At 36.2% G+C, this 18,937-nt stretch overlaps 1 protein-coding gene across 1 annotated transcript in view; it reads left to right on the forward strand.

Moving 5' to 3' along the window:
- MALRD1 (MAM and LDL receptor class A domain containing 1) overlaps positions 1-18,937 on the forward strand; it is a 763,833-nt gene that overhangs the window by 322,909 nt on the left and 421,987 nt on the right. The window contains exons 26-27 of the mRNA XM_032349560.1: positions 9,747-9,994; positions 14,258-14,549. Of these exons, the coding sequence (XP_032205451.1) occupies positions 9,747-9,994; positions 14,258-14,549 (540 nt within the window). The remainder of the gene's footprint in view (positions 1-9,746; positions 9,995-14,257; positions 14,550-18,937) is intronic.

Genomic DNA, 18,937 nt, shown 5'->3' on the forward strand with positions numbered 1-18,937 from the left:
TCTCTTCAATTCCATTTTACTTTCTTTTCCTATTGCACAGACTAGAACTTTCTGGACCGTTGTTGAATAACGGTGGGCTTTTGGACTTTTGGACTACTTACTCTGTTCCCAATATAAGGGTAAAATTCTGCAGTATTTAACATTTAAGTCTTAAACTAGCTATATGTTCTCCACAGGTCCCTTTTTCCAGTTTGAATGAGATCCCTTTTATTGCTAGTTTACATTAAGTTTTATCATAAAGAAGTGTTGAATATTATCAGTGCCTTTCCTGCATCTAGATGAGAAGATCATATGATTTTTTTCTCCGTTTGTATTAAAGTAATGAATTACCTTAGTTGATTTTTGAACATTAAGTCAAACACATTCCTTAATAGGTGTATTGTTAAAGATTTTTGCACCTATGTTTATGGGGGAATTGGTCTCTAAATTTCCTGTAGTTGCTTGTCTGCCTTTGGTATTGGCATTATACTGGCTTTATAAGGAGAGTTGGGAAGAGTTCTCTTTTCCTTATGTTCTGGGAGAGTTGGTGTAAGTTAATACAGTTTCACCCTTAAAAGTTCAATTGATTTGACCCATGAAGCCATCTGAGTTTAAAGTTGAGTATGTGGGAAATGTTTTATTATGAATTCAGTTTTTGTAATGGATAGAATCTCATTCAGATTTGTTTCGGTTTTAAGTTTTTTTTTTTTTTTTAAAGGTATTCTCTATTCTCTCATTTCTTTCAAGTTGTTGATTTTTTTAGAATAAATTTATTATTCAAAACAGTAATTCCCTTATTTTATTTGAATATCAAAGGTTTTTCAGTGCTATGCTATCCTTACAACTTTTCTATAAGTTTGAAATTATTTAAAAATAAAAATTTATAAGAAATGTAATATTAAGAAACTCAGGAGAAAGAAGTAATGGTTTGGAAAACAAGCAATTCAAATGATAAATTCAAAAGTATGTTATTTTTTAAGGTAGACAAAATACCAACTTTTAATTTTTTTTAAAGATTTATTTATTTATTTATTTGACAGAGAGAGATCACAAGTAGGCAGAGAGGCAGGCAGAGAGAGAGAGAGAAGAGGAAGCAGGCTCCCTGCTGAGCAGAGAGCCCGATGTGGGACTCGATCCTAGGACCCTGAGATCATGACCTGAGCCGAAGGCAGCGGCTTAACCCACTGAGCCACCGAGGCGCCCCCAACTTTTAATTTTAAAAAAGGAGAAAAACACATTTGAATAAATGTGGCCTTGTTAAAGGAGAATTAATAACCATATAGAAACCAATAACTTTGTGATAGCTTGAAAATATCAATGAGCTAGTTAACTCTCTATGAGAAAAATGCCAAAATTAACTAATGAAGTAGAGAACCTGAATAGACCATTAACTATCAAATAAAGTTATCAACAAATGTCCTTGATTTTGTCTCTTGAGATTGGTACTACAGCATTCTATCACATTTTAATGAACTGATAATGACCAAAGAAACTATTCTAACATATAAAAATGACTGAATTTGTTTTATGAAGCTAATAAATCACTGATGAAGAACCCTCCAAAAAAACTGGAAAAGTAAGAAAACTGTAGTTCAAACTCCTTGTGAAAATAAATGTAGAAGAACTGAAAATGGTAGCAAGCCAAATTCAAATATAGAACCATTATACATTTTGAGGTCAAAATCTTACACTGTTTAAAGGAAATAAGACACTGTCCATGTAACCAAATAAACCACCGAAAAAAATCGTAACAAACTGTTAAGTGCTTTCTGTAATATATGGAATGATAGAACTTTAACATCTTACAGATGATTGGATAAATTGAAGGAAATAATGAAATATTTTTATTAAAATCAAGATTATATTGAGAGTGTTTACTATTATTATTTAACACTCTTGTTCTGGTTCTATGCAGTATTTAAGGCGTGAAATGAAATACATTAACATGAAATTATAATGATTTTCTAATGATGTGATTATATACCTCAAAATCCAAGAGAGTTGCTTTAAAGAACATAATCATTCCAGTATTTGGTTGTATAATGTCTTCCCAAAACTCAAGTTCACGAAGTGAAGGTGAATGTGACCTTAGCTGAAGCAGGGTCTTTGCAGATGTACTGAGTTAAAATGAGGTCATACTAGATTAAGGTATGCCCTAGGCCAATGACTGTTAACACTTTTAAGAAGAGTAAATATGGACATAGATATCCAGAGGGAAGATAGTGTGAGAACACACAGAATGTCATGTGACTGGAGGAATGTATCTATAAGCCAATGAATGCTTAGTTTGCCAGTATCCACGAGAAGCTATAAGGAGTCAGGGAAGTATTCTCCGCTAGGGCCATGAGGGAGAACATGGCACTGCAGACACATTGATTTCAGACTGCTATCCTTAGCAGCTTTGAGGGAATAAATCTCTATTGTTTAAAGCTACCCATTTTGTTGTACTTTATTATGGAATTACTAAGAAGCTAAAACAATCTCCAAAGTCACAAAACTGAGAAAGTACCCCATTTATAACTGGAAACTAATTTCTCAAATTATGGGGTTTTTTTTTCTTGTTTATTTTAATAGAATTTGTAAAACTTGTCCTGTGCATCATCAATGTAATAATCTACACAATTCTCATAGTTCTACTAAATAAGTAAATAAATTCATAGCTTCCTTAGATAGGTTGGGAATATTCTTTGTTATATAAAAAAATAGTTTCCATATTATGGGATTTCTCAGAGCTAGTGTGTTAATAATATGCTCGTGTATTTTTAAATCCCTTTAACAGAGATAATTTGTAGGATTCATCATATCCCTTTGACTACAGTCCCTTCTTCCATATGTCCGTATGTCCGTAGGACATTTATATTTAGATGAATAGTGTAAAAGAATTGATAAACTACCTCAAGAAGAAGCAAGTCAAAGTGGAGGGTTGCCATCTTTTCATAGCCGCCTACATGTAAAGAGATCTCTTTGAGAATTTTCTCATAGACACATACAGTTTCTTAGCCTGTAGTATTTATAGATTTATTATTATTATTTTTTATTATTATTTGCAGCTCCCATCCTGGAGCACTGCATACTACATTATAAGAGGGAGTAGTGGCACAGGGTTCTGTGTAGATCATTCTTCAACTCATAGTTCTGCTACTTACAGTGTGATACTTTGCTTAGTATCATACTCTGAACTTCAGCTTTCTCATCAAACAAACTAAAAATAACAACTATTATACTGATATGTTGTGGGACTTACATAACATAACATAAATAAAGAGAATGTTCTGAACCTGACACACATTATGGTCAATATACAATAGCCCCCCTTCCAGTTAGTTTTTTATCTTCCTAAATGTGCCTTATTTATAGCATATGCTCAATAAATCTATATTGAATGAACAATTGAATAGAACACTGAGATCTTAATTTTAGGAATTTGATGGTTGCGTCTTAAAAGGATTTAGATTATTGCCTTTCAAAATTATGAACTTTTTAAATGAAACTGATATTTCATGCTCATGAAGATAGTGATCGATGGAAAAGTTATAGTGTTTAGAAAGGTAGAACCTGGTTTGATGGATGGTACAGCTGTAGACAAAGGTGATCATTGTCTTCCTGATGGCACACATGTCTGGTTCTGGCATTAATTGCTCCATGAAGTGACAGGAATTGGCATCTGCACAAAAGACTGTTTGCTGCTTTTCTCACCTGGCACCCAGGGGAAATTGTGAAATATGAAATTATAAGTTGTTCCTTCTCACCACAATGATCTGAAATCTTAACAACTTATGCCTGCTTATTGTATTTTCCCCACTGATACATTAGAATTAAAATTTCCAAGGAAAAATATCTTTAAAACAATAGTAAATATCAGAAGAAAAACAGAATTTACATGATAGAAATTCATGTAGCATCATTTGTATGATTTTTGAAACAGAACAAATCCAATTTTCTCCAGCAAACATCATTTTTAAAAAAATTTCATTTTATTTCTTTTCAGTGTTCCAGAATTCATTGTTTATGCACCACACCCAGTTCTCCATGCAATAAGTGCCCTCCTTAGTACCCACCACCAGGTTCACCCAACCCCCCACCCTCTTCCCCTCCAAAATCCTAAGTTTTTTTCTCAGAGTCCACAGTCTTTCATGGTTTGTCTCCCCCTCCAATTTCCCCCAACTCACTTTTCCTCTCCATCTCCCAACATCATTTCTTTATGCAATTGGCCTTTCTGGATGCTGGTCTATATGGCAAACTAGTCTTCATGGGCTGATCAATTTTCCAACACAAGGTGAACTGATTTAGTTACTTCATTTTATAATTTTTAATTAAGACAACTATTCAGCTTCTAAACGATGCTGAGTTGGGGTTCATTATTATTTTAATGTATTTACCTCTCAGGCCTCTGAAAGGATACTTAGGAGAACTTTACTATTGTAAAGCAAAAGAGACTATTACAGTTTATTGTAGGAAAGAATAAATTACCAGAAAGTATCAAATGCAATTTTTAAAAATCAAATCAGCAATTGGATAGAAAATGCTATCATGTTCATTTGGTGACAGAATTATGACAGAGAAAGTTTCTCTATCCCTGAAAGTAGTAAAATCAGTGTTAGCTAGACTGTTAAGCCATTTTTTAAAAAGCATATTAGTCTTGATGCTTTCTTAAGTTAATTAATTTTTAGTTATTTCAAAAACTGAAGGCCATTCTTCACTATTGGGCAAGTGTTTTTTTTTTTTTTTTTTTTTTTTGGATGGTGTGATAAAATTAACTTTCATCTTAGTGGTCTTTACCCTCCAAAATGGTATCAAAACAATGGTAAGACCCATGTATTTTCAAGTTTTCTACTTTACTTAAAATAACTTAATAGTTATTTTTGTGTATTTAAACAATTATACTGATCTATGCTAACTGTAAGAATGAATCCATAAAGAAAGACACGATTTTGGTGCCTAGCAGAATTTGGAGAGTCTTAAAGAGTCTGTTGATTACATTCTATTAACAATAGTATAGAATCTTGTCCCAGAATTGCTGTGGCTTCAGCTGGGATGTGCACCTGTCTTCCTTTGGCCTGTGCACTGAGGAACAGGGCCCTGAGAGCTTTGGTGGCAGAATCATTCCTACTCTCATGTACATTAAATTTCCTTAAAATTTGAGAACTTGTTCTAACTAGCTTTCTTGAAGAGACAAAACTATATAAATACTTAACATGCTGCAACTTCAATCCTTTTTAACTATTTTTAGTTTTTGAGCACCACCTCACATAAAATTAAGGTTTTTAATATTTTCATTTTCACTTTAATATTCAGAGAGAACTTAATAAAGAATAACTATTATCAAAGAATTCTGACCTGTACATTTTATTACTTAAGATCAGATTGCTCGTTGGCTTTATGCTGAATCATGCCTTTAAACATAAAGAACATGAAAAGTATCCTACACATACAATTTTAGAAAATACAAACTCTTAGTAACACAATGCTTAGTTTTACAGCATCATCACTTACATCATCAGCTAGGATTTACCAGCAGAATTATAGGAATTATAGGAAGAGGTTTGTGTAGTTCCTACTGTCCAGTGCTATATATGATGATTTTGGAGGTCACAGCTCTCTTCTAACAAGTCAAAGGCTGAAGAGACTAAAAAATCAAGAACTCTTATTAAATCCACAGGACAAATATCTCTGAGATTGAAGAGAGGCAAGTGAACCCAGGGAATCACACATTAGCAGATTAGAAACTAACGGAATCCACTAACGGAACCAGTACCTGGGTAAGAGATCCGAATTGGTTATTGATGACGTACTGGAATTGCCACATGGACAAGCCCAAGAGTTAAAAACTTCAGGAAACCCACTTATCGGAACACCCCATAATATTATGAGATTGATATTTATAATCTTTATTTATGATATTGTGTATAAATGTAATACTGCAAGGAGTTTGGCCAGGTTTCCAGTAAATATCAGAGAAAAATCCTCTCCTGTTTCCAACAGCTGGGGGCGGGGGGGCGGTGGAAACCATTTTAAGGTATCACAGAGCACTTTGCTTTTCCTCACAAGGCGTTCCCTCAGACAATGAAAGCCTAAACTGCCAGGGTATTTTCAGAGCCTAACTGGCCTCGTGGAAGGGAAATCTCTATTGCTAACCCTCTCTAGATATCCCGTTCCATGTAAGGAGAGGAGAAAAAAAATCTGAGAAATGCTTGTGAGGTTCACAGTCCAGAGGTTCATGATCCCTAAAAGACTGAGACCTAATCATAGAACTCTAGAATTCTTCCCCTCTCCCCACATTAAGGCCTATTTATAGCAGTTCCTCTTACTGTATCATGTCCAGTTCCTCTTAGTGTATCATGTCCAGCTATTGAGAAAGTATCACATGGTCCGATTTGGAGAAAGGAAGAATTAGAAAGAGACATGACAGGCATGTTGGAATTATTAAACCAGGTATTTAAAATAACTATGATCAGTGTGCTAAGGCCTTTAGTGGATAAAACAGCAAGCAAGAAAGATGCGCAGTGTAAACAGAGATCCTCAGAATCAGAAAGAAATCCTGGAGATCAAAACCTCTGCGACAGAAACGAGTAAGCTTTGGTGGGCTTATTAGTCGCCTGGACACAGCTGAAGAACGATATCTGAGCTAGAAGACATCACAATAGAAATTTCCAAAACTGGGCGCCTGGGTGGCTCAGTGGGTTAAGCCGCTGCCTTCGGCTCAGGTCATGATCTCAGGGTCCTGGGATCGAGTCCCGCATCGGGCTCTCTGCTCAGCAGGGAGCCTGCTTCCCTCTCTCTCTCTCTGCCTGCTTCTCCATCTACTTGTGATCTCTGTCTGTCAAATAAATAAATAAATAAAATCTTTAAAAAAAAAAAAAAAGAAATTTCCAAAACTGAAAAGCAGAAAGAACAAAGACTGAGAAAAAACAACAGATGTTCAAGGACTTCACAACAAGATATGTGTGTAGCGGGAATACCACATGGATAAGAAAGAGGAAAGAAACAGAAGAAACATTTGGAAAAATAATGACTAAGAATTCTCCCCAAATGAATGTTGGACACAAAACCACAGCATAGAACATGAAGCAGGATAAATGCAAAAACAAAACAAAAATGTAACCAAAAAAAAAAAAAAAAAACAACAATCAAACAAAAAACACCCCTACACTTACATATATCCTTTCTAAGCTATGGAAAATCAAAGTAAAATCTTTAGAGAAGTTGGAGAGATAAGATGCTTTACCTACAGAGGAACAAAGGTAAGAATTATACTTCTCAGAAATTACACAAATGAGAACTGAGTAGATTGAAACACTTAAGGTGTTTGGGGGGATAAACAACAACAAAAAACTACCAACCTTGAATTCATACCCTGTGAAATTATCCTTCAAAAGTAAAAGACAAATACTTTCTCAACTTTGTCAGACAAACACAAATTGCGAGAATTTTTTTTTTTTTTTTTTTTTTGCCAGAAAACCTACTTTGAAAAAAAAAAAAGTTTTTATATCAAGGAAAATGATCTAAATCAGAAACTCAAATCCTCAAAAGGGAAAGAGAGCCTTGGAAAATAAATGAAGGTAAAATAAACACTTTTAAAGTTATCAAGGATAAATAAAGGCATTACATAACAATGAAGGAGTCACTTCCCCAAGGAGGCATGACGATCCCTAATGTGTATGCATCTAATAGAATGTCATACAACATGCAACAAAAACTACTAGAATTGCAAGAATAGATGAATCGACTATTGTAGTTGGAGATTTCTGTACCCATCTATCAGAAATAGACCCATTGGTCTGTGTGTCTGTTTTTGTGCCAGTACCATGCTGTCTTGATGAGCACAGCTTTGTAATACAGCTTGAAGTCAGGCATTGGATGGGTGAGCTGGGTGACGGGTATTAAGGAGGGCACGTACTGCATGGAGCACTGGGTGTTCTACGCCAACAATGAATCATGGAACACTACAGCAAAAACTAATGTCATACTGTATGGTGACTAACATAACACAATAAAAAAGAAAAGAAATGGATAGACTCAGTAGGCAGAAGGTCAATAAGGTCATAGTTGAACTCAGTAATTCTTGCTGTCTTGGAAGTAGAAGAAAACTTTAGCAATATTTGTAATAAAATATTTTTAGGAACCTGGGAGAGATAGTTGGTATTTCATGCAACCTAACATATTTAATTTCTGCAACTTATTATAATAAACTCCAATTAGTACACTTTTTACCTTTTTCTGTTTCACAATTTCTCATCTCTAAAATGAGGATTTTGTTTTAAAAAACAATTTCATGGTTATAACTTTTACTTTAGGCAGCATTTCCCAACCCAAACTGTATTGAACAGAATAAGAAGCTTCCTGAATTCCCTACCAGGACCTGAGGAGCAAAGATGAGGAGAAAGAAGAAATAAAATTACATTGACTAAATAGGTGTTTAGAGGAGGTTATGTGTGTAATACTTAAATATCTTCTCATTGATATTGGGACTGAGAATCAGATTTGTGGAAAAGTAAACTTGCACAAGCCATGGAAATGGCTATATGTAGCAAACTAAAATATTATTTTCTTTTGTTTTCCTTTTTTTTTTTTTTGTCAAAAAGACAATTGAGAATTTGAATGTTTGGGAGAATTTGAATGTTTGGGAGGATTGTTAACAGTATCAGAAGGTTCTAAAGCATGTAATCTAATTAGGGTCACAGGTCACTATAAAACTCAATATTTCATTATTTCTTTTACCAACAAGGTTAATAAGGGATTTCATAGGCAAAAACATTGGATTATATAGTTGTTAGCAAAACTTTGCCCCTTTAATTTTGAGAAGTTTTAACTGCTTCAAGTAGTCAAGACCTGATAAAGACAAAACAGAAACTCTGCTTTTAATTTCTTACTAAAGCAGAGCAATAATCTAAGAAAACCATCTTTTTTAGCAGAGAGAGAAACCAGGTTTCAATTTTATACTAGTGTACTTTTAAAACCCATTTATTCCAATCCAAGTCAGTCCTGACCCTAGCAAAAATTCTCCAGTGATTCCCCTTCACAAATGTTTTACAGATTTCTTTTTTCTTCTTTTTTTTTCTTTTTCAATACAGATTTTGGTTTAAGTCTCCTATCTCTAAATAACCAGTTTCATTTTAGGACAAAATTGCTTTCTTTTCCCTCAACAAAAATGTAATTTTATCCCTTTTGTCTTTTTATGCACCTCTTTCTTACACACAGAGTTGCTTCCCTGAGCCATTCTAGCATCTTAATTACATTTATCAGAATTTTAATTCTTAGAAACCTTAGTTTCTAAAAACAAAGTAGTAACCAAATGTGAACTGTACTACTCCCACGTCTTCCCAAGCCTTGCTAGATAATCAGCTTTTATTTTACCAAACTTAGGAGTTCAGTTCATGTTGGGACTGGTGCAGTTTGCCAACAAAAATGACCTAAGATCATGGTTGATTTTTGTCTCTGGAAGTTTTCATGGGTAATTGTTAAAAACAAGTTGGTTGAAATATTAAAAATATTGTAGACAAATTATTAAATGGCTTTCAAAATCTTTGGTAACCTAACACTTTGAAGTTTTGCTAGGTTAATTTATTGGATATTTGAGTCTTCTCTAAGATAAAATGCGGAAGCATTAATTATTAAACATAGATTTTAAATATTCTATTTTAATGCTAGTGTCAGGATAATTTTCTCAGGTGCTGTTACAGGATGTATCAAGATTGCTCTAGTTTTGGACTGCGTATCTTAAAACCTGCTAATTTTCTCTCTGCCATAATTTGGGAAATGTTTTCCAGGTACCTCCAGTGGGCGCTGTGATTTTGAATTTGACCTCTGTTCTTGGGAGCAGGAGCAGGATGATGACTTTGACTGGAATCTGAAAGCTAGCAGCCTCCCTGCTGTAGGCACAGAGCCAGCTGCTGATCACACCTTAGGAAACTCCTCTGGTCATTACATCTTCATAAAGAGCTTGTTCCCTCAGCAGCCCATGAGGGCTGCCAGAATTTCCAGTCCAGTCATCAGCAGAAGAAGCAAAGATTGCAAGGTAAGCAAAATACCCAGAAATGTTGTGACTGCTGAGAGCACTAATACAGAAAATGGAATACAGAATACCAATACAGAAAGGTTGTTAGAGCTGTGGGAAGAATTTATCCTATTGATAAATTCCATAGTTATTCGAATTGTGGAAAGCACCGGAAGACTTCATGGTTACTATCCGTAAAGTATGGATAGTACAAAGGAAGTAAAATGCAGTTGCTTCCCCTCAAGGAATTTAGTACTTACTGTGTTATGGCCCAATAATGGGTCCGTGATTAAAGGAGCGAGACTGATACAAAGCGAAGGTCAAGCAAAGCTTTATTTCGTGCCAAGCATCAAGAATCAGACCGAACATTTGGGGACACACCTCTTACAAGACTGGGCGACCCTTCTCTGTTTCAGTCTAGCTATTAAGGGCAAAGGCCATGCGGTCAGGCCTGGCCACGCACAGGTGGCCAATGAGATTGTAACACACACAGGAAACTCCAAGTGATGCTAGTGACCAAATGAGTTACAATTTACCCTAGTAGACATTTGAACCAGCCTACTACACCTTGACTAGGATTGGCGCCAAAAAAGGCTTCCAAAGGGCTGGGGCCCATACTCCTTGGTAGCTAGGGAGATAGTATGCAACCCCCTACTGATTGGGTGTCTCCACTGGGCCTGACCCACCCTTGTATCTGGGCTCTGTTACCTGGAGCTGGTTTCTGGGACTTGTTTTTAAGTAGGTCCCCTGGGGGAAGGGGAGCAGGGACAGTTTAAGGGTTAAACAACAAAGTTATTGTTTAAACTTAATGGAAGCTTCTGGCTAAAATAAAAAAATAAAATTGGTCCTTACAACTGGAATTATGAGAATTTTACCATCAGAAAGAAAATTCAAGTAGTATATACTTAAATATTCCCACGAACAAATGTTAGAGCTGGATCCACTGTAAAATGGTTGAAAAAGTCTTCATGAAAAAGGAAAGATGAAAATTAGCCCTAAAAAATGGTAGAAGAACTTCTGTAGCCAGGAGAAGAAGAGGGTTTGGCTATTATCCTGTGGAACTTTCAGGAAAATGTTAGTACTATTATAAGTATAAATAGGACAGTATGGCTCTTTGGGACAACTGGCCTCCATGATGACTGTGTATTTTCAGGTCCGTCCCTTTTGTTTATTGATTGCTTTTATTTCACAAAGAATGAGAGTCAGCTGAGTTAGGATCTAAACTTAGCTTTACATATAACATAAATTAACCACTCAGAGATGACTTCCCAAGAATCTTGCTTAAAAAGTATAGTATATGAATAAATGTGGCATTTATATTTACAATGGGAACTGTGATCTCCGTAGGATCAGAACACACATATTCTGACTGGTGAGTTCTCAGGGTCTGAACACTGAAAGGAAAGCAAATTCCATTCAGAAAGATGTCAGCTGATGATCAAAGACAATAGCATGATCGAAATCTTTGTTTTCGAAGTATAATATTCTTGTGTTGCCGCCTCCACCACAGAGCCTTAACCTTTGGAAGGAGACATTTTAAACCTTTGACCCAAGGTGCCCCAGATTCCCTGCCCCCATTACAGGTGCTCGCTCCTCTGTTTTGTACCGAGCAGCCTTCACTTCCTACCATTGTCATGGTTTTAATGCATGTTAAGCTTTTAGTTTGTATTGGAAGTTTTTCTGTTTCATCTTAAGTTGATTTCGTAGTTTAACTCTCAGGGGATAACCTCATTTCTATTATCTTGTGAGGCACATTTGATAGAATTTTCTGCAAGAGAGTGACATGATCTGATCAGAGTTTTAGAGAGAGAACTCAGCAGTCTAAAGCAAATATAACAAATTATACAGGATAACATTAAACTTTAATTCGTTTGGCAAAAAAAAGGAATTTTAATCAAATGTATTTCTCATCTGTTTTGTTGTTTTCCACATTACTTGATAGGTTTCTCCAAAACAAAGCCCAAGCACACCAGATTTTATATGTCAAGTCTCTATCTACAAATCTCTTATGTCCATAGATGTTCTGAAATTTACAAATTTTAGTCTTAGAAAGCTAATTAAAAATTAAACACAAAATGTAGAGTATTCCAGCTTGACTTCATGGCTTTTTAACTTAAGCTTCCTCTGAAAATGCTCCAAAGCTTTGTTTTTCATAGTGTAGTAACTCAGGATTTCATCCATCTCTATTTTTCCCTGGTCCCGGAACTGTAGTCCCCACTGTTTTAAACATCTGTGTGAGAATAATGAAATATGCCTAGAAGAAATGTCAAAAAATTAATGATGAATGGTTCAGTTTATGAATATTTATGATATAGATTGAATACAAAGAAGTGAGGAAAGGTCATGCTGGGAATGACTGTGTAGCTCATATAAAAAATATGTATATCAGGTAAGCAGAGTGACCTCCCAGATTTCATGAAAATCCTTTCTGTCACTTGACCTTGTGGAATACCTTGAAGCAGAACAAAATCAAATTGAAGATTTTTCTTCCTTTTTAGGGATGGATGGTAGGAGGAATGAGACAGATTGATATGGGAAAGGATGAGACCTTTGAGTAACTCTAAAATTTTCAGAGAAAGTGCCTCTCTAGTTGAATCTCATACTTAGCATTCCCTCACTATGCTCTGCAGTTAGACTATGTTGTTGTCAAGTATTTTCTTAACATGTATTGACACACACATGTCTAAATATTTGCATGTTAACCACATGGGATCATTCAAGAAATGACCTCAAGAAGACAGGGAAATATTTATTGCAACTTAAGAGGTAGGCCTCAGATTTGTTGCACAAATAAGACAAAACAAGGCAGACGACTAGAAAGGCCATGTCTGTGACTGCAGGGAATCCAGACAGACATGTGTGACGCACACTGGACCATTTTCTCTCGTCTCTGTTGATGCTGGTCAAGAGGCTGGCCATAGGCCCCTTATGTTTCTTCCTTTCATGAGTCATATAACCCAGATTTCATGGGTCTTCTCCCAGAACAAGTCATAATGGTCACAGAGCTTGTGTTGGAAAGCTTTGTCAATAGAAGAAACGATTTTGGATCACAGAAGAATGCCTGAAGGTTTCATCAGCTAGGAAATTTGAGTAGTGTCACTTCACATGGCTTACTTATTCTAAGTTGATGCTTTTTTTTTTTTTTTTTTTTTTTTGACAGAGAGAGATCACAAGTAGGCAGAGAGGCAGGCAGAGAGAGAGAGAGGAGGAAGCAGGCTCCCCGCTGAGCAGAGAGCCCGATGCGGGGCTCGATCCCAGGACCCTGGGATCATGACCTGAGCCGAAGGCAGCGGCTTAACCCAGTGAGCCACCCAGGCGCCCCTCTAAGTTGATGCTTTTTGAAGTATGCACTGCATATTTTGTTTAATCAGATTCTTTTCCCCTTAAGCACATTCATTCCTTTCATTCTCTAAAGTGTAATATTACATGACTGCTGGTGTTTCAAAAATACCTTTATTCTGTGTGGGGATCACTCACCTTTACTGTGTGCCCTCATTCATACACCTGATAAGATAAAAGCTTAAAAGTGCTCTGAGTTCATATTTTTTCTAACCTATACAGTTCTTTCTCCTAGAATTTCCCCTAACTTTTCCCTTCTGTGTAACAATTACTAAGAATCTGGTGAGCTGTTAATCTTTGAAACTACTTATATTGATTTTTCTTGTGGGGGGAGAAATGCCCAAGGCTGCTTTCTTAGATCATACCTCTAGCATTTCAGCTAAATTTGGATAACTGCTGTTCTGTTGCTGGTAGTTGGTGGTAGATAGCGGAGCCCTGAAAATCGTATATATCTAAAAACGTGTTTCAAGTGCAAGGAATATGGTAGAATAAGCATCAGAGTACTCCACTGTTTTGAAGAAAATGATTTAAAATTTAAAAGACTGAAAATGGTCTTCTTTAGTTCCTACTATTGTTTAATCATGAAGAGTCTTTAGATAATGGATCATATTTTAACGATATTTTATTCCTTTGCCAGTGGACTTTAGGAGTTTATTGGGAAATACACCATTTAGAAGTTAAAGAATGAAAATAAACTCTGCTCAGGTTTTCATCTAAATTTCTTTTTGATTCTTACTGCTCTGTCTTCCATATATTCGTAACTTATAATTTAAGGCTGGCCTGACTCCACTCAGTATTACAGTACTCACAGAACAACAGGCCACGCAAATCTAGTTTTCCTTTGGGAGTCTGTTAATAAAGGAGAGGAGGGCAATATTATACAATTGAAGGTAAAGTGGAGTTAATCGTACTAGCTATATACAATATTCCTGTTTTTGGTTACAGATCATTTTTCATTATCACATGTATGGAAATGGCATCGGGGCACTCACCTTGATCCAGGTGTCAGTATCCAACCAAACAAAGGTCCTACTTAACCTCACTGTAGAACAAGGCAATTTCTGGCAGCGGAAGGAACTATCACTGTCTGGCGATGAGGACTTCCAACTTCAATTCGAAGGAAGAGTTGGTGAAGGACACCATGGTGATATTGCCCTCGATGACATTGTGCTTACAAAGGGCTGTCTGTCACCTCACCGCTCTGTGACAGGAGACCTCCCCGAGCCTCTTCCAACAGGTACATTTTAACAACAACATTTTAAGTTGTGATTACTTGGTATTTTTATAGAGTGGAAAGGTGGAAGGGAAGGAAAGAAATGGAGAAGAAATAACAGAAACCCCGAGTGATTCATTGCTTTCATAAAGAAAAAAGTCTTAAAATCTTTCAAGCCTTGACTCATAATGCTGTCCTCCAGATTTTTTCCAAGCTTCAGTGTGTTTACTAGTTTCTGACTTCTGTTTAGTCAGCTGCTTCTTAGATCAACAAAATAAGAGAAGACTCCTTTGTTTGCAGTCCGATTCAGAATTCAATCCTTAACAAATATCATTTTACCCAATGAAATATAAGAACATCAGAAACAGAGTTACTTGATTTTAATTAGGCATGACTGTGGATGGGCCATTTACTTTATTCTTTTTAGACCTGTGGATATTGCGACTTGAACGGTTACATTTACATATTTAAATAGTTCAGGAGATTGAATATGTTCATATACTCTTTTAAACTCTCCTTTGGTAATTTGTCTAAGGAATTATATCAGCATATTGGTATGTATATGTTCAATATAATGTGTATAGTAACAATGTTGTAGGAAGTGGGAATAGCAAGCACCATTGATCTGTGTGATCTCTCAGTGGTATGGAATGAAAATAAATGCTGTCTATGTTATTAAAATGAAAGGACAACAGATTTTGTCAATTTGTAGGACATATTAATATTTAAACCCTGAGTTTACTGAAGAAACCGAAAGTGCCATTCCTTTGGTATATAAATTATATCTTTCATAATTAGTGAAAAAGAAAGTGCTTTAAAAAGAACAAATGTTTGCTCTGGCTTTTAGCATGGTAGATGGGATAAGGAACATTACATTTAGTATTTTCATTTGGTTAAGAGGAAGTTTCTAGATAGATGTTTCCCAGTTGACTGCGTGTTGAACAGAGTCTTTCCCTGACATGTTTCTAGCACTGTGTGGATTAGTATAGAGAAAAACAAATGAATATTTGAAGGCTGTTTAGGTATAAATGTCCTCATGAAATTGTAATGCAGGAGCATTTTACATACCTCAGACTTCATCTACTTCTTTGAGAAAAGCTTTGCTTTCCATTCTGTGTTGACTGGATGGTGGCTATACTAGCTTGTGTATAGGTCTAGCCTTTGAAAAAATAATCTAATAGCATCTACGTAGTGAGGGGAGCAAGGTTTATGTTCAACCACTTCAAACTTTAAAGAAAAACTATAAAGCGGGGTGCGTGAAGAACAAATCAGTCTTGTTGGGAATGTCAGATTCTTAAATTGTGAAACCTCAGATAAAAGTTAGTTAAAAGCCATTTCCAAAAGGAAAATTTAAAAGTTATCTACAAAGTGGTATAAAATATATATTATCAAATGAAGGACACATATTAATAATGGTAGAGTTCTTTGTCTATCCTTATGATACTTGAAGTGTCATATTAAACTTTTTTCTTTCTTTCTTTCTTTTTTATAATTTTTAAAATGTTTTTATAAATATATAATGTATTATTAGCCCCAGGGGTACAGGTCTGTGAATTGCCAGGTTTACATACTTCACAGCACTCACTATAGCACATACCACCCCAGTTTTCATAACCCAGCCACCCTTTCCCTACACCCCTCCCCCCAGCAACCCTCAGTTTGTTTTGTGAGATGAAGAGTCTCTTATGGTTTGTCTCCCTCCCGATCCCATCTTGTTTCATTTATTCTTTTCCTGCCCCTGAAGCCCTCCACATTGCATCTCCACTTCCTCATATCAGGGAGATCATATGATAGTTGTCTTTCTCCAATTGACTTATTCTGCTAAGCATAATACCCTCTAGTTCCATCCACGTCATCACAAATGGCAAGATATCATTTCTTTTGATGGCTGCATAGTATTCCGTTGTGTATATATGCCACCTCTTCTTTATCTCTTCATCTGTTGATGGACATCTAGGTTCTGTCCATAGTTTGGCTATTGTAGACATTGCTGCTCTAAATATTCAGGTGCACATGCCCCTTCGGATCACTACATTTATATGTTTAGGGTAAACACCCAGTAGTGCAATTGCTGGGTCGTAGGATAGCTCTATTTTCAACTTTTTGAGGAACCTCCATGTGGTTTTCCAGAGTGGTTGCACCAGCTTGCATTCCCACCAACAGTTAGGAGGGTTCCCCTTTCTCCACATCCTCATCAGCATCTGTCATTTCCTGACTTGTTAATTTTAGCCATTCTGACTGATGTGAGGTGGTATCTCATTGTGGTTTTGATTTGTATTTCCCTGATGCTGAATGGTGTAGAGCACTTTTTCATGTGTCTGTTCGCCATCCATATTAAACCTTTTGATGAATGGAAAATAAAAGAATCTCTGCTCTTAAGAATAATTCAGTATGGTAACGGGTTATAGGAAAAACTCCTCAAGTAACTCTAATAGTAGGTAGGCTATAATTAAGTGCCAGGAGAAATATACAAAACTTTATGAGAATGCAAAAAAAAAATGAAGAAAACCCCCAGCTGAGGGCATCTGATTTGAGGATAATTTATAGAATGTGCAGGAGTTTGGAACCCCACCTAGGGCTTATAGGAAGGAAAGCCTCCTTCAGTTTGCTGGATAGAGTTGCCGAGTGTGAGCGCAGTAGATCAAATAATGAATGTGGGGAGGAAAGCACTGTGGGCACGCCTAAGGGCATGAGACAGGAGAGACGGTGTCACACAGGCTGCCAAGATGGCCTGTCTTGTGAGTGGATAATTTGTCTGAAGCAGGAACCTAGTACCCCTGAGTCTCTGTGATAATATTACAAATGAAATAGGGAGCTAACCTGGGACCAACTCAATTATTGGCTTGTTTCAGTTTTTTCCCCAAATGAACATGCATTGAAAATGTATTGACTAGTCTTAGGAAACAAATAAGAAGGAAGAAAGAAAGGAAGGGAAAGCAAAGGAAACAGTAAAAGCTCAAAATAAAATATCGTATTCCTTTGCATAACGTATGGTAACTGGTAGAAATGGCTGTGGTAGAAGGACTCCAAGAAGAAAAATTTTTTAAAAAACCACCAAATGTCTTTATTTATATTATTGATGAACACTCTGAAAAATAAGGTGAAATACTTGAATTTTTTGATGGCTCCCTTAGCTCCAATACCCACATTCAAATGTGGCAGATGAGAAATATGTGTGTATAGAGTTAACATTCCTACAGACTATTGGAGTATTTGTAACTATGCCTCCAGAAACTTTAAGTATATGACCTTCTCTTGGGAAAAGTGAAAAGCTACACCTTGTTTAGACTTGAACTATGAAGTGATTCTGACACACTATGGTATCTTGAGTTTAGAGGACTCTGTTGGAGTCACTGATATTTTTAAAGGAATGCTCTCTCTCTCTCTCTCTCTCTCTTTCTCTGTAGATTTCCAGGATGGGTGGAGGAGGGTGGTATACTGAACACATCACTGTTGCATTCCCACCAACAGTTAGGAGGGTTCCCCTTTCTCCACATCCTCGCCAGCATCTGTCATTTCCTGACTTGTTAATTTTAGTTATTCTGACTGAGGTGAGGTGGTATCTCATTGTGGTTTTGATTTGTATTTCCCTGATGCTGAATGATGTGGAGCACTTTTTCATGTGTCTGTTGGCCATCCATATTAAACTTTTTGATGAATGGAAAATAAAAGAATCTCTGCTCTGATACCATGAATGTCTAACAGAAGTATAAGGAGAGTCGCAAATGTGAACCACATAGGTAATTTTATGTTTTCTAGTAGTTCTATTTTAAAAAAAGTGAAATCAATATATTTTTATTAACTTAATATATCAAAAATATTATCATTTCAATACAAAGGCAATATAAAATATTAATAAGATGTTTTAAATTCTGTATATTTTATTCTCACAACACACCTCAGTTGGGATTGCCTGCATTACCTACATTTCAGTTGCTCAGTAGCCTCTTCTGGCTAATGGCCACCATAGTGGACATAGTGGACATATAGTGGACAGTCCAGGAGGTGAAGTGAATATTCTAGGACATTTTCAGGTCTGTCATAGGGTTCCATTTAGTTAGGGCAGAATTCATGAATATCCAAGAATTGCAGTTATATTCTTTAAATGGAAGTACAGGTATGTTTCCCCAACACCAAGTGTGAAAGCACAGGTACCATGTTTGAGCAGACTAGCTACTCATCTCAGACTCCCTTCTTACTACTATGCATTGCCTAACTGCCCTGAGACTCAAATTTCCTCATCTGTAAAGCAGAAAGAGTATCTCTTATTTCCTAGGCCCCTGAGGATAAAGAGGTCATTGCCTATGTAATTTGCCTAGTCTCATGTTTGGCTCACGGTAGACATTTATTCAATAAAATCAACTCATATTATCCTTTATTTGGGGCATCTTTGTCAGTTTTCCTTAGGTGAT

The sequence above is a fragment of the Mustela erminea genome, chromosome 6 (genome assembly GCF_009829155.1).
Source record: "Mustela erminea isolate mMusErm1 chromosome 6, mMusErm1.Pri, whole genome shotgun sequence".
In the NCBI taxonomy this organism is placed as follows: domain Eukaryota; kingdom Metazoa; phylum Chordata; class Mammalia; order Carnivora; family Mustelidae; genus Mustela; species Mustela erminea.